Source organism: Chelonoidis abingdonii, chromosome 16, assembly GCF_003597395.2.
Source record: "Chelonoidis abingdonii isolate Lonesome George chromosome 16, CheloAbing_2.0, whole genome shotgun sequence".
In the NCBI taxonomy this organism is placed as follows: domain Eukaryota; kingdom Metazoa; phylum Chordata; order Testudines; family Testudinidae; genus Chelonoidis; species Chelonoidis abingdonii.
Window position 1 is genome coordinate 11,758,469 of NC_133784.1, and position 15,305 is coordinate 11,773,773.

The following is a 15,305-nucleotide window of genomic DNA, read 5'->3' on the forward strand; positions in this document are numbered from 1 at the left end:
TAAGCAAAATAAATACTGACCTCAGTTACTTCTTCTTGTTATTTCTGAAAGCAATATCAAATGTCTGCGGTGAGTTTCCCAAGATAGACCAAGCTGAAATGAGAGATGCATCAGATTTTTTTCTGAACAATTAACCGCATCTTAATCCAACTTTTTAGAGCATGCTTCAAAATCAGATCCCCTCTGGCAGACAGGTGACAGAAATAGCGACCACGATTCCCTGTTCCTTTAGCATCCTCATCCCTACTGCAGCTGCAGAGGGGCAGTTACTTTTATCACTCCCCAAGCTCTCCAAATCACATTCAGGCAGGAGTTTAGTTCTTTTATATGGCAGATAGACCTGTCTCCCCACTGTCACAAATGACAAATGTGTTCTATTATTGAACACCAATTCCAACACCAGAATGGAAAGGAATCTCTTGGCCAGAACATATAACTGACATCTAGTTTCCCTGGTTCTGCCACGGACATAGATTCATAGATTCTATGATCATCTAGCCTGATCTCCTGTACAGCACAAACCATAGAACTGCCCACAGGAATTCCTAGAGCAGATCTTTTAGAAAAACATCCAATCTTCATTTAAAAGTTGCTAGTAATGGAAAATCTACCACTATCCTGGGTAAATTGTGCTAATAGCTAATTGGTCTCACTGTTAATTTCCTCTCTGAATGTCTAGCTTCAACTTCCAGCCATTGGCTCGTGTTAGAACTTTCTCTGCTAGATTGAAGAGCCCAGTAGTAAACATCTGTTCCCCATGTAGATATTTATTGACTGTAATCAGGTCATTCTTTAACCTTCTCTTTGTTAGCTGAGTAGATGGAGCTCCTTGAGTCTGTCACTATAAGATAGATTTTTCAATCCTTTAATCATTCTCGTGGCTTTTCTCTGAACTTTCTCTGATTTATCAATATCCTTCTTGAATTGTGGGCATAAGAACTGGACATAGGCTTCCAGCAACAGTCGCACCAGTGCCAAATAAAGAGTTAAAATCACCTCTCTGCTCCTACTGAAGATTCCCCAGCTTATGCATCCGAGGATCACATTAGCAGTTTTGGCCATAGTGTTGCACTGGTAGCTCAGGTTCAGCTGATTATCCACCAGTACCCCCAAATCTTTTTCAGAGTCACTTGCTGGATGGCCTTGAGCAAATCACTGAATGTTTTTGTGTCTCAGTTTATCCATTCATACAATAATAATTTTCAGAGTGGTAGCTATGTTAGTCTGTATCAGCAAAAACAACGAGAAGTCCTTTTGGCACCTTAGAGACTAACAAATTCATTTGGGCATAAGCTTTTGTGGGCTAGAACCCACTTCATTAGATGCATGGAGTGGAAAACACAGGAGCAGGTATAAATACATAAAAAGGAGGGAGTTGCCTTACCAAGTATGAAGTCAGTCTAATGAGACAATTCAATTAACAGCAGGATACCAAGGGAGGAAAAATAACGTATGTAGTATTAATGAGAGTGGCCCATTTGAAACAGTTGACAAGAAGATGTGAATAACAGTAGGGGAAAATTAGTATAGAGGAAATTAGATTTAGGTTTTTTAATGACCCAACCACTCTCAGTCTTTATTCAGGCCTAATCTGATGGTGTCCACTTTGCAAATTAATTCCAGTTCTGCAGTTTCACATTGGAGTCTGTTTTTGAAATTTTTTTGTTGAAGAATTGCTACTTTTAGGTCTGTTATTGAGTGACCAGGAAGATGGACATGTTCTCCTACTGGCTTTTGAATGATATGATTCCTGATGTCAGATTTGTGTCCATTTATTCTTTTGCATAGAGACTGTCCAGTTTGGCCAATGTACATGGCAGAGGGGCATTGCTGGCACATGATGGCATATATCACATTGGTAGATGTGCAAGTGAACAAGCCCCTGATGGTGTGGCTGATGTGGTTAGGTCCTATGAAGTTGTCCCTTAAATAGATATGTGGACAGAGTTGGCACCAGGGTTTGTTGCAGAGTTTGGTTCCTGGGTTGGTGTTTTTGTTGTGTGGTGTATAGTTGCTGGTGAGTATTTGCATCAGGTTGTGGGGTTGTCTGTAAGCGAGGACAGGTCTGTGTCCAAAGGTCTGTGAGAGTGAGGAATCATCCTTCAAGATAGATTGTAGATCCTTGATGATGCGCTGGAGAGGTTTTAGTTGGGGGCTGTAGGTGACGGCTAGTAGTGTTCTGTTACTTTCTTTGTTGGGCCTGTCTTGTAGTAGGAGACTTCTGGGTACCCTTCTGGCTCCGTCAATCTGTTTCTTCACTTCACTGGGTGGATATTGTAGTTTTAAGAACGCTTGATAGAGATCCTGTAGGTGTTTGTCTCTGTCTGAGGGATCGGAGCAAATTCGGTTGTATCTTAGAGCTTGGCTGAAGACAATGGATCATGTGATGTGGATGAAAGCTGGAGGCATGTAGGTAAGTATAGCGGTCAGTAGGTTTCTGGTATAGGGTGGCATTCATGTGATCATTGCTTATTAGCATTGGAATCCTTGGATGAAATTTGGTATGAAAGTGCAAACTATGAGTACTCCCAGGAATATGAACAGGCCAACATTTTCAACCTGGGCACTTGAATTCATATTTAGGCACCCAAATAAAAGTGGGCTGGTTTGTCAAAGCACCTGCAGTTCAAGGGCTTCAGGTGTTTGCTGATGCTCAGCACTTCTGAAAATCAGGCCACTTTTACTTGGGTGCCTAAACATAGAGTTAGGGGAACTTTAAGCACCAGGGTTTAAAAACATTGGTCATGGCACACGGGAGACTGGGGATCATTAGCATTGTTTGGCTTTCCAAATGTGTAAGATTGTTGAATGAAAACAATGATTAATATATTTTATGTGGTTACAGGGAAAATGAGGGGAAAGTTTGGCCCGGGGATTTACAGACACCGCATTTGACTTGTATTTTTAGAAAGAAATATGTCCCTCAGCCTGTTCTTTCAGCCTGCTGAGTTTGTGCTAGTTGAAGCAGGATTGTCAATTTGCAAGGTCTGTATTAATTGCAGGAAAATATCCAAAGACAAAGAGTCTGCTCTAAAGTGATAAGATAACATTACGACAACTACTATTACAACTTTGTTCTCCAGAACTCAGGAAGACGAGCCCCACTCTCTTACTCTTATCTTGCTTGTTTTCTGGACTTATTGAAGTCTGTCATGCCCCAATGATTTTAGAATGGTTATATTAAAAAATAAATAGGTAATAAAATGTAGATGTGATTGACTAACACTTCAAACGTAAAAACAGTGATTAATTATCACTTCAGATGTGAGAACAGCATGACAAATCAAACCCTATAGACTTGTATGAGACTAAATCCTTATAAAAAGAGGCCCTGAAGACTAAGAACTGTGAGTCTGATTCTGCAACCAACTTCCAGGAGCATCGGATGTGCATCTGACAAAACCTTGCTCCATCCTTGTGTCCAGGCCACCTGGCAAGTGACTTGGCACAAGCAACTCCTAGACTGATAACTATAACAACCTTGCAGAACTTGTGTGCATGTGTGTATAAATGTGTGAGTGAATGGAATGTTATAACTATAAGTGACAGCTTACTCTGACTCCTTTTGTATTCACAATAAATGCAGCATATTGCCTTATCCCTTAAATAAGATCCTGCTCGTTTTTATTTTCTTGGTATAACAAGATTCCAAAGATTTCACAAATTAAGCTAACTCAGGCCAGGCCAGTATTCAGCTGGGGAACTTAGACAGAACAACTATTAGCTGGCAACAGTGTTTGGGGATGGTTCAGTATGCGGCACTTTTTCATCTGAGCCAGTAACAAGTGCCCCAGGATGGTGGTTAGGGGCACTGTTCTGCTGGAGGAGGCCAACTTTTGGACGAGCAATAATAAGAGATGCTGATGTCTTGCAGTCATTAAAGATCCCACTACATGGTTTTATAAAGGGGTTTTAAACACAGCATTCTGGCCCACTTCTCATTTGGCAAATGATGCTCTGTTTATCTTAAATTTCCCCTGTGTTTGCAATTGTACACAGCATTCTTCTTAGCTTCCTTCCTAACCATTGTGTAGAGTTGCTGTACTAGGCTGTTGATTTAGGGAGAGTTCCTTTGGTGTATTTGATCCTAGGTTAGAAGATACATCAACAGTGATGTGGAAGGAGAAACCAAAGCACTTTATTCCCAGTCCACCTCATGCCTGAACCTACCTCTTCCATTTTTCACACATTCCCTATATGCTGGATGCTGAGGTAGGCAGATCCCCATTTACATGTCTTCTTCATTATTATACCCACTGCATTAGTGTCTTAGCTCCTTTGTGTGTGTCAGCTAGACACATTCAAATTCCCTGTCCATGTAGGAAGGACCTGCCAAGCAGGTGGACCGTGGGAGCCCAATTTGAATTTTGTAACTGGCAGAACAAGGGATCGCTGATAACAGATGACCTATCAGTGAGATATGCTAATATCGTGGGATGCAGAGTGGGGGTCAGACTTGGTATCGCATAACATTTTGACTAACAAACTACAGTGATACAAAGTTAACATGACACATTAAATGGATTAAAAACTGCCTGACAGGTCTAAAAATGTAATAGTAAATTGGCAATTATCACTGAGTGAGTGTGTTTCTAGTCAGGTCCCATGCGGATAGATTTTTGGCCCTACACTATTTACATTTTTATGGATGGCCTGGAAGAAAACATAAAATAATTACTAGTACAGTTTGCAGAAGACACAAAGATTGGGAGAGAGGTAAATAATGAAGAGAGCAAGTCACTGAAACAGAGCAATCTGGATTGCTTGGTAAACTGGGCTCAAGCAAAGAATATGTTTCCGAACAGCCAAATGTAAGGCCATACATGCATCTAGCAACAAAGAATGTAATTCCAATGTACTTTACAAACACTAATTAACTCGACCACTCAACACTGCTGTGCGGTAGCTAAGTACAGTTATAATTGTGTGGATGGATAAAATGATACACAAAAATGTTCAGTGATTTGCTCAAGGCCATCCAGCGAGTGACTCTGAAAAGGATTTGGAGGGGACTGGTGGATAATCAGCTGACCCTGAGCTACCAGTGCAACACTGTGACCAAACAGCTAAGGTGATCCTCAGATGCATAAACTGGGAAATCTTGAGTATCAGTAGAGAGGTTATTTTAACTCTATATTTGGCACTGGTGCGACTGTTGCTGGAATCCTGTTCTGTTGCCCACAATTCAAGCTTGGTGATAAATTGGAGAGGGTTCAGACGAGAACCACGAGATGACTAAAGAATTAGAAAATGTACCTGATAGACTTAAAGAGCTCTATCTATTTAGCATAACAAAGAGAAGGTTAAGGGGTGATATGATCACAGTTTATAGTTGCATGAGGAACAAAAAGTTAAGGTTGAAACTAGAGAAATTCAGACTAGAAATAATGTTTATCAGTGAGGGTTATTAATCATTGGAACCACTTACCAAAGGCTTCTCCATCATTGGAAATATTTGAATTAACTGTATGTTTTTCTTGAAGATTATCTCTACTTCAGACACAGCCATTGGACTTGAAGCAGGAATTAATTCATAGAAGATCTGTGGCCTGTGAGTGTTATGCGGGAAGTCTACTGTTACCTGGGGTTTTTTCAACTCGAAGCTCTTGGTAACTTTTACTCTGTGTGAGGCAGTGCCAGGAAATAAATCAGGGGAGACACGGCCATCTGACCGATAGGTGGCTGGCAGAAACAAGGCACCACAAGAGTGCTTTCACTTAAAGCTAAACTTTACTTTGTCTCAAGCACTTACACACGTCTGCAACAGGTTAGTAAAACACCCCCAACCCTCGATAATTACTGAAGCTGAGTGTGGCTCTCAAGTTGCACAGCAGCAGCCTTCCAGTGGCCAAATCTTCCGTACAAGACTAGGTGGTTACAATGGTTCCTTCTGATCTTAAAATCCATGAATCATTATCTTCCAACTTGCCAAGTTATAATGCGAATAGAATATATATATAAAAAGACAGAGACTGTGCTACTTTCTAGGCACATGAATTAACTTCCTTAGTGACCACATATTTAATATTTGCAAAGTTGTCAAATGCCCCAACAACAACTATGCAGGTGAAACCAGACAATCACCATGCTCTCGAATGAACTCACCCAGAAAAATGATAAAAGAAAAAAACACCCTAACAGTATCACCCCATGGCTAATACTTTTCACAAAGTGATCGCTCCAGATCTGACCTATCAATCCTTGTCCTTAAAGGAAACCTGGACAACACCTTCAAAAGATGAGCCTTGGAAATTAAATGCATAACTCTGCTAGACACTAAAAATCATAGTCTAAACAGAGACACTGTTTTTTGGCTCATTCAGGTCTGGCCTTACTATGAGGCAAACTGAGGCGGCCACCTCACGTGCCAGACTTGGGGCGGGCGGTGGGTGGGAGGAGGCACTAAGACCCAGAGTGTAGAAAATTGTGTCTGCTGCTGGTGCACATGTATTCTCTCTGCTCTAGATGCACAAAGATGGTGGCGTGCTGTGCTGTAGGAAGGAGGGCACAAGAGATATAACAGGCAGGCAAGAGAAAAGGTGAGAGGGAATAACAGAAAGCAGCAGGAGCTGCAGGGAGGGAGAGGCAGAGGAGCCTCTTATGTACCTCTCTAGCAGCCCCAGGAGCCTGGACTGATTAACACCAGCTTCTCAGGGAGCTTCCTGTTTCCTGCTGCTTCCCTGAACGCCCTTGAGGAGAACAGGCAGTCAGCTGAAGTAGCAGGAGCCAGTTAGGCCTTTAAGACACTGATATCTTCTCTCACTCAGGCCCTGCTACCAGCCTGCTTATTTGTCTCCTTCAATTGAGTGCTGAGAGCCACTATAGCTGGCACAGAACAGCAGTCATGAGTGAAAGAAGAAAACGCCCCTCTGGGGCATCATTCAGAAAAAGAAAGAATTGGCACAGAACAGCAGTCATGAGTGAAAGAAGAAAACGCCCCTCTGAGGCAGCATTCAGAAAATGAAAGAAAGCAAAGAAAGCTTTTCTATCTAAGCAGGAAGGAGCTCTCCTGAGATACATAGACACAAATGTTCATGGTGAGCCTTCCAGCCCCAGTGAGGATGTGAGTGATGAGATGCCTGATCTTCCCGTTAGTCAGAGTGCAGGTGACCTGGCAGCTACTGCAGCATCCATATCTCCATTTCAAATGGATGTAACCATGCACATTCCTGAAGAAAAGTGTAGATCAGAGAAGAGCATGGTGAAGGCGCAAGAAACAGCTGCTGCTGAGTGTAGTTCCTTAAGTCTAGATGACCCAGGATTGTGGACCCACTTGAGCAGTAGCCTGAGGGACTTCCTTGTATTGCTTGGGCCACAGCAAGTGAAAAACTTCATGTTCCCCAAAGACAATAAAAATAGAACTTTCCACCCAACATATTACTGGCGTGAAATCGCCAATGGTGACAAAGGGGAGAGGCCATGGCTTATGTACTCACAAACCCAGAATGCTGCATACTGTTTTTGCTGCAAAGCACGTTATTTCCAATCCACCTCATGCCTGAACCTGTCTCTTCCCTTTGGCTTTAATCTCTCTGTCCTTAAGCTTCCTCATCTGTAAAGTGGGGCAATAATGCTACCTATGGGTGTGTGAAGATCAATTAATGTTTGTTCTGAGATCCTCAGAAAGCAAGCTGTTTGCCAGAAGCTGGGAATGGGAGACAAGGGATGGATCACTTGATGATTACCTGTTCTGTTCATTCCCTCTGAAGCACCTGGAATTGGCCACTGTCACAATACAGGCTACTGGGCTAGATGGACAATTGGTCTGACCCATTATGGCCGTTCTTACAAAAGGTGCTATAGAAATGTAACATATAATTACTATCTTAGGGTTTTACACTGTTGCCCATCACTGTAGTATCTGGGCTCCTTCCATTTATTACGTATAAAGTAATATGCAACAAAATCAAGCTGTGCTGTTCATTGTCAGGGTGTGTGTGTGGGGAGGTTGTGGGTACTTTTAGAGAGGGCCTAAGTATATGAGTATGGAGATGAATGGGTGTGCATTTAAAAGGAATATTGTGTGTGTGTGTGAGAGAGAGAGAGAGAGCATGTGTCCACTGGGGTGTATTTGTAGGGAGTAGCTACTGGCTGTAGTGGTATGCTGGGAACGTATAGAGCTCAATGGAATGTGCATAAGGATATGTATTTATAGGGGTTTCTATAGGGTGGAAGTTATGGGAATTTGTGTGTGCATGGACTATGCAGGTGGATGGGGTGTGTGGAGCTGTGTCTAGAGTGGGTGAGGAGGATGAGAGGTGTGCAGGAAGGAGGGGTGGTTTGGGTGTGTAGTTCTGTGTGTGTTCAGGGTGGTTAGGGCATGAAGGGCTGTGTGTAGAGTGGGCAGAGGTGGTTAAGGATTTGTGGGGCTGAGTGCAGAGGGTGGGTGTGGTTAAGATGTGTAGGGGGTGGGTATCACTGTGGAATGTGTAGGACGGTGTGGGTAGGGGGTAGTTAAGGGTGTGCTAAGCAGGGTGTATAGGGGAGTTACCGTATGTAAGGGCTGTGGGGTGTATATATAAGGGTGTATAGAACTATGGGGATTAGAGGAGGGGTGGCTGGTTAGGGTGTGTACGGCTGTGTGTGAAGGGGTGTAATGTGTACAGCTGTATGTGCAGGGCTGTGCATGAAGGGGTATGGTGTGTATAGCTGTGTGTGCAGCGGTGTGAGGTATACATAGGTGTGTTTAAGGCTGTGTATGAACATGGTAGTTAGGGGTACGTAGAGCTGTGCGTTGGGGTGGAGATGTTTTGGGCTGTGCAGTGTGGGGTGTGCGGTACATATGGGGGTGTAAGGCTGCATGCAGGCGGTGGTTGGGTGTGTACAGGTGATTGTAGTTAGGGATTGTAGGACTCTAGGGTATAAATAGGGTGTGTATAGGGGGCTGTGTGGATGGGGTGGGGGTTGTTTGGGTGTGTGGAAAATATATAGAGGGTGTGCGGGGCTGTGTGGGTAGGGTATGTAGGGCTATAGGGTACACATAAAAGATATGCAGTGGTGTTGGATATAGACATTAGAGGTATAGGTGTATGTGTGTAGGTGGTGGTTGGGGTATGTATGTAGAGGCAGAGGTGGTTATTGTGGAGAGTGAGTCGGTTGGGGTGGTTATGGGTGTGTAGGGCTGTGAGTGAAGGGAGTATGAGGTATAGATATGGGAGGAGGTTATTTTGGTATGTAGGGCTGTGGGGTGGACTAGAGCAGGACAGGACTCATAAGGCGTGTAGGGATATATGGGGGTATACAGAGCTGTGTGTGCAGGTGGTGGTTAGGGGTATGCAGGTCTGTGTACAAGTGGTGTGAGGTATAGATAGTGGTTGGTTAGTACCGAGTGCAGTAGTTGGGGTATAGCAGGTGGGTGTGCAGGCAAGGGCTGAGTGCAGGTTTTGAGTATAGGTGATGGGGAGGGAAGGGAGTGGGGTGAAGGCAGGGATGTGTGTTAAGGGGCTGTGTGCAGGAGGAATGTAACCAGGGGTGCAGGCAAGGGCTGTGCACCAGGAAGGGTGTAGCTTGAAGGTGTCGCTAGAGACTGTGCACTGGGAGAGGTATAGCTCAGCGGTGTAGTTAGGGGCTGTGTGCAGGAGGAACTTGTAGCTAAGGGTGCAGGGAAGGGCTGCAGGAAGGGACGGGTATGTAGGGGTTGTTCACAGGGAGGGACTGTGTGAGGGGAGGTGTGTAGCTGGGGTGTAGGGAGGGGTAGCTAGGAGCTGTGCACCAGGAGGGGTGTATCTGGGATGCAGAGAGGGGTAATTAGGGGCTATGCACTGGAAAGGGTGTAGCCGGGTTCAGGGAGGGGCTGTGGGAGGGGAGGGATAACGAGGGATTGTGCATAGAGGAGGTGCAGGGAGGGGTATCTAGGGGATGTACACAGGAGGGGTGGTAGCCAGGGTACAGGGAGAAGAGCATGGCAGCATTTCTGCGGGAGGGCTGCCAGTCCCGCAGAATCCGTGGCGGTTCTGTGGGTGATCTGTTGGTCCCGCGCCTTCGGCGTACCCGCCGCCGAATTGCCGTCAAAGCCATGGAACCAGTGGACCTCCCGCAGAAACACCGTCAAAGGCTTCCTGACTGCTGCCCTCACAGCCACCAGCAGGCCACACCCCCCACAGCTTGGCACCCCAGGCACGTGCTTGCTGCGCTGGTGCCTAGAGCCACCCCTGGAAAAGAGGGGTAGCTAGGGGCTGTGCTCCAGGAGGAGTGTAGCCTAGTGCAGGGAGAGGTAGGTAGGGGCGGTGCAGGGGAGAGGTGTAGCCGGGGTGCAGGGAGGGGTAGCCAGGGGCTGTGCATGGGAGGGGTGTAACTGGGTGCAAGAAGGGGTAACTGGGGGCTGTGTACCTGGAGGGGTGTAGTCGGGGGCAGGGAGGGGTAGCTGGGGGCTGTGTAACGAGAGGGGTGTAGCTGGGGGCAGGGAGGGGTAGCTGGGGGTTGTGGATCAGGAGGGGTGTAGCCGGGGGCAGGGAGGGGTAGCCGAGGGCAGGGAAGGGTAGCTGGTGGCTTTGGATCGAGAGGGGTGTAGCTGGGGGCAGGAAGGAGTAGCTGGGGGGCTGTGTACCGGGAAGGGTGTAGCCAGGTGCAGGAAGGGGTAGCTGGGGGCTGTGGATCGGCAGGGGTCTAGCCGGGGGCCGGGAGGGGTAACCGGGGGCTATGGATTGGGAGGGTGTAGCCGGGGCCGGGGCGGGGCTGTGTTGGAGGGGGCGGTGCTGCAGCAGTGGAGCCCGGCGCTCATTCCCCAGCTGGCTCGGGCGGGCAGCTCCGCTCCTGGTGGCTGCGCGCTCCGGCCGGGCCATGCCGTCCTACACCGTGACCGTGGCCACCGGCACCCAGTGGTTCGCGGGCACCGACGACTACATCTACCTGAGCCTGGAGGGCACCGCGGGCTGCAGCGAGAGGCACCTGCTGGACAAGCCTTTCTACAACGACTTCGAGAGGGGCGCGGTGAGTGCGCGTCCGGCCGGCCCCGCGCCCCCTTCCCCGACCGGCCAGCGCGGTGTCCCAGTCCCAGCCCCAGCCCCAGCCCCAGCCCCGGCTAGCCCAGCCCCCCGCCACTGTGCACAGTCCCGTGTCCCTTTCCCTTGGGCCAGTCCCCTCCATGTGACTGTTCCCCCTGCTCACAGCTCTAGCCCTGCACCTCCTTTCCCTGGCCAGCCCTGCACTGCCTTTTCCATACCCACCACCCCGCGTCCAGCCCTGTGCCCCCTGCCCTGGGACTGCGGCCTCCCCAGCTCTGAGACACCCACCTCTTAGGACTGTGTCCCCAGCTCTGCCCCCTGCCCATGGGATAGTGCCCTGTGGATGCTCCGGCTCTCCGGACAGTGGAGGACATTTTACCCATTTATTCCCTTTTTCCAATCTCTTGCAGCACCTGTAAAGGGGGCTTAGGAACCCTCCACTGCTGCCTTTTCTCTCTGTCCTACTACTTCCCTGGGGAAGGGGATTTGGGTGCCCACACCCCATCACTCTTCTATCCTTCCCCATTGCTGCCCCCCTGGTAGGGTCAGAATCAGGGCAGGTCCCTGCATCTCTCCTTGTCTTGGTGCTCTCAGCAGGAAGGGGACTGGGACACTGGGAGTGGGGTGGGCTGGGAGTGCTATGCCCCTACCCTGACACTCCATCCCTCCCTAATCCCATTCACCCTTCCCACCTCTATGATCTAGAGCAGGGAAGGCACAGGCATCCTACCTACTGCCCATGCCGGCAGGGCTGGGATTTGACTGAGTCAGGAGATCTTTGGGATGGGATTTGGAGAGAAGAGTGACATGGGTTAGTTCCTGGTGTACCTGGTGCTGCAATGCAGGGAAGACCTGCTCCTAGGTCACTGAAGCAGATGAAGGGGCATGATGATGTTTCCTAGCCCTTCTGGACAAGATTCTCAAGCTGAATAATGGACATGATTTATTGCCCCATGGGAACTACTTCTAGTAATATCTTCTAAACCAGCAAACCCAAGAATCTAACATGATCCCCTATGCCTGGGCCAGGGCTTAGAGGAGAGGATTAAGAGTCAGGACTCCTGCATCCTATTCCTTCCTCTGCCATTGGCGCTAGGCATGATGAAAAATGAGTCAGTTTGCCTCAGTTTCCCCAGTCTGTAAAAGGTGTCATAATGCCTCACTGGAGTGTTGTGGTGATTGATTTGTTAAGATTTGCAAAGTGCTTTGAGAGCCTCCACGGAAGGTTAAAGTATTACCCATTTGGAATACAAGAAAAGTACAGTGAGATAATGCACTTTCAGCCCTTGGTAGGTTTTGTGCTATGACTTTAGCATTAATTGAACATATTTTAAGTGGTTCTTCAGAAAAAAATAAAATGTTTTCTGGATGTGTATTATTTACTCGAGAGGTATCAGAGCTGTGTGTTGAACAGCCAGCATAATTCCAACAGTAAATACATCTATCAACAGATTATTTAATTGGATGAACAATACACAAACTGTTTAATTTCATATTTGGCCCATGTAAATATGGAATTAGACAGTTTGTTTATTGTTCATCCAATTAAATAATCTGTTGATAGATGTTGGAATTATGCTGGCTGTTCAAGACACAGCTCTTGTACCTCTCTTGAGAAGAGTTCAGAGAGAAGAGCCGCTATAGATAACTATCAGACCTCTAAGCTGTCAAACTTCATAGCATCACGACCCCATTCTGACAACAAAAATTACTTCATGACTCCCAGAGGAGGGACCGAAGCCTGAGCCCGCCCGAGCCCCACTGCCCGGGGTGTGGGGGACAAAGCCTGAGTCCTACTGCTCTGGACATAAGGGCCAAAGCTGAAGCTCAAGGGCTTCAGCCACAGGCAGGGGGCCTGCAACCTGAGCCCCACCACCCAGGGCTGAAGCTCTCAGGTTCTGGCTTCGGCCCTGGGTAGTGAGACTCAGGCTTCATCCCCGGGCCCCAGCGAGTCTGAGCCAGCCCTGGTGACCCCATTCAAAGGGGGTTGTGACCCACTGAGGTCCCGATCCACAGTTTGAGAACCACTGCTCTAGGCCAAAGCAAGGGAGCTACTTGCCAAGAAAGATGTTTGAGACGCCTTAAATGGAACTAGGAGAACAGTACAGGGATATCGCACACACTAGGTGCTAGGAAAATGGGGGACTGAAGAACTGTACTGATGTACTTTGTATCCCTATTTCTACAATTCTTTGAGAGTCCTATTCTGTCCTTACCCTCGTTTGGCTGGTCACATCCCAGCATCCATACTGTTGGTTTATTTATTTATTTATTTTAAAAGTCCATATTGTGTTTCATAATAGTAAGCTTCAGTATCTGTTCTACATCCATAATGCAGAAATACTAGACTTAGGCCATGTCTACACTTGAAATGCTACAGTGGTGCAGCTGCCGTGTAGACACGATGGAGGTCTTCTGTTGCTGTAGTTAATCCACCTCCCTGAGAACAGGGGAGGAATTCTTCCATCCACCTACCACTGTCTACACCGATGGTTAGGTTGGCTTAACTGTATCGCTCAGGGGGGTGGAAATTTCACACCGCTGAATGATGTAGTGGGGTTAACCAAATTTTTTACTGTAGACCTGGCATTAGGCACCTTTGAAAATTGTACCCATGTGATTTAGGAGCCTAAGTCATATTTCCAACAGTGGCATGAGCACGTAGCAGCTTAGGTCTCGTACAGAATCAATGGAATTAAATGACTTTCAGTGAGACTTAGACTCCTAAATGCCTGGGCCCCTTTTTAAAATGAAACATAGGCACATCAGAAAATTGTATCTTTGTCCTATTTATATCACATACTCATTTCGATAGGTCCTAAGATTTCTGGGGCAGAGGCTGCCTCTTTATCACATGTCTGTCTAGCACCTAGCAGTGGCTCCCTGTTGTAGGCTTCTGGGTACTACTGAAACAACTTACAGTCCATACATATTTACTATCTCAAACAATTTTTAATGATTCATATGACACTATCTGTATCCTGCCATTTTTACAGCATGCATTTACTACGTGCTATATTAGAGTAAATATAAAGCTATGTTCCTATAGGCAACTATATTGTCAGATCTTTGAATACGATGTGCTGAGGTTTTGTGGTTAAAGTCAACATTTTAATGCAGAATACTGTATATATGTCCAGGCACATGCTGTTAGGCCTGAGAAACACTGCCACAAAGGCTGCAACACTTACTAGACGTGTTACTCATAGTGGAAGATTTTCAAAAAGACACACAGAACAAAAATAAACAAAACTGAACTGACACAAAGTCTGTATATTATGCTTTTCAGTGCAACTGGTGACACCAATCCTGTTCCAGTGTTTTGCTTTGTTTTCCTCACTGGACTCCCCAAAGTAATTTTTCACCCCAAAACAATGCAGTCTTGAACCCAGGCTGCAAAAGAGAACCCATTCAGTTCTCAGAGCAAAACTTCCACAGTATAGTTTGTTAGTGCAGAAGGCCTTACCTACTTTTACAGTCCCTTTTCCATAAGTAGGCTAGTTCGATTGTTTCCATTATCCTGATACTTGCTTCCTCTGAATTCATTCTAATCATGGTTATTGTTGGGTATAATAAACGAGGCTTGGGCAAGTTCTGCGTAAGAGATTTGCATGTCAAATGTTCCATGAGGGAGGGGATATGGAAAGCACAAAGAGATTTGTACAACAAAAGTCTTGATTCTGATATTCATGGGACTTACTCTGAGTATTAGACACAAACTATTTAGAAGCTGGTTTTTATCAAGTTGGTTTTGAGTAAGTTCCTGTTGGTGCAGAGAGATGTTACCGTGAGTGTTGCGTAGCACTTCGCAGTTCCCCATTTTCTTCTGATTTCCCATTTAAGCCCTGTCTGTCTGTTTGCTGTCGTTAAAACAAACCCATCTTGCAAGTACTTCCAGAGAAGAAACCCAACTTTTCAATCTCAGATTTTTATTTGGAGAGGATTTATCTGTGTCCTTCTTAATGTCCTAGAAAGTTCCCCTCCTTAATCCAGATAGGGTGACCAGATGTCCCGATATTTAGGTGTTTGTCCCGCGTCCCAACCAATCTTTGGTCGGGACACAATTTGTCCCGATATTTCACTCTGCCAGCAGCACTCGGCTTTTTTCTCCTTCTTCTTCTCGCTGCTCTGCCAGCAGCACTTGGCTTTTTTTTTTTTTCTTCCGTGGACCCCCTCCCCCCATGTTTCCCAATATTTTCTCCCTTTCATCTGGTCACCCTAAATCCAGAGCAGAGAATTAGAACAGCTGACTACAGACTGCACCTCAACAACTCATTCTAGGTTTTGCGGGAGAACTAGTTGCTTGGACAGGATACTTTGGGTGCTTAGTTTCAAGTTTATTTTCAGCCATATCTGACAGAT

General features: G+C 46.4%; 1 protein-coding gene across 1 annotated transcript in view; it reads left to right on the forward strand.

The window, feature by feature from the left end:
* The first annotated feature begins 10,717 nt into the window (after positions 1-10,717).
* The window catches only part of ALOX5 (arachidonate 5-lipoxygenase), a 54,999-nt gene continuing 50,411 nt past the window's right edge, over positions 10,718-15,305 (forward strand). Inside the window, exon 1 of the mRNA XM_032778201.2 lies at positions 10,718-10,929. Coding sequence (XP_032634092.1) covers positions 10,780-10,929 — 150 coding nt within the window. The 5' untranslated portion in view covers positions 10,718-10,779. The remainder of the gene's footprint in view (positions 10,930-15,305) is intronic.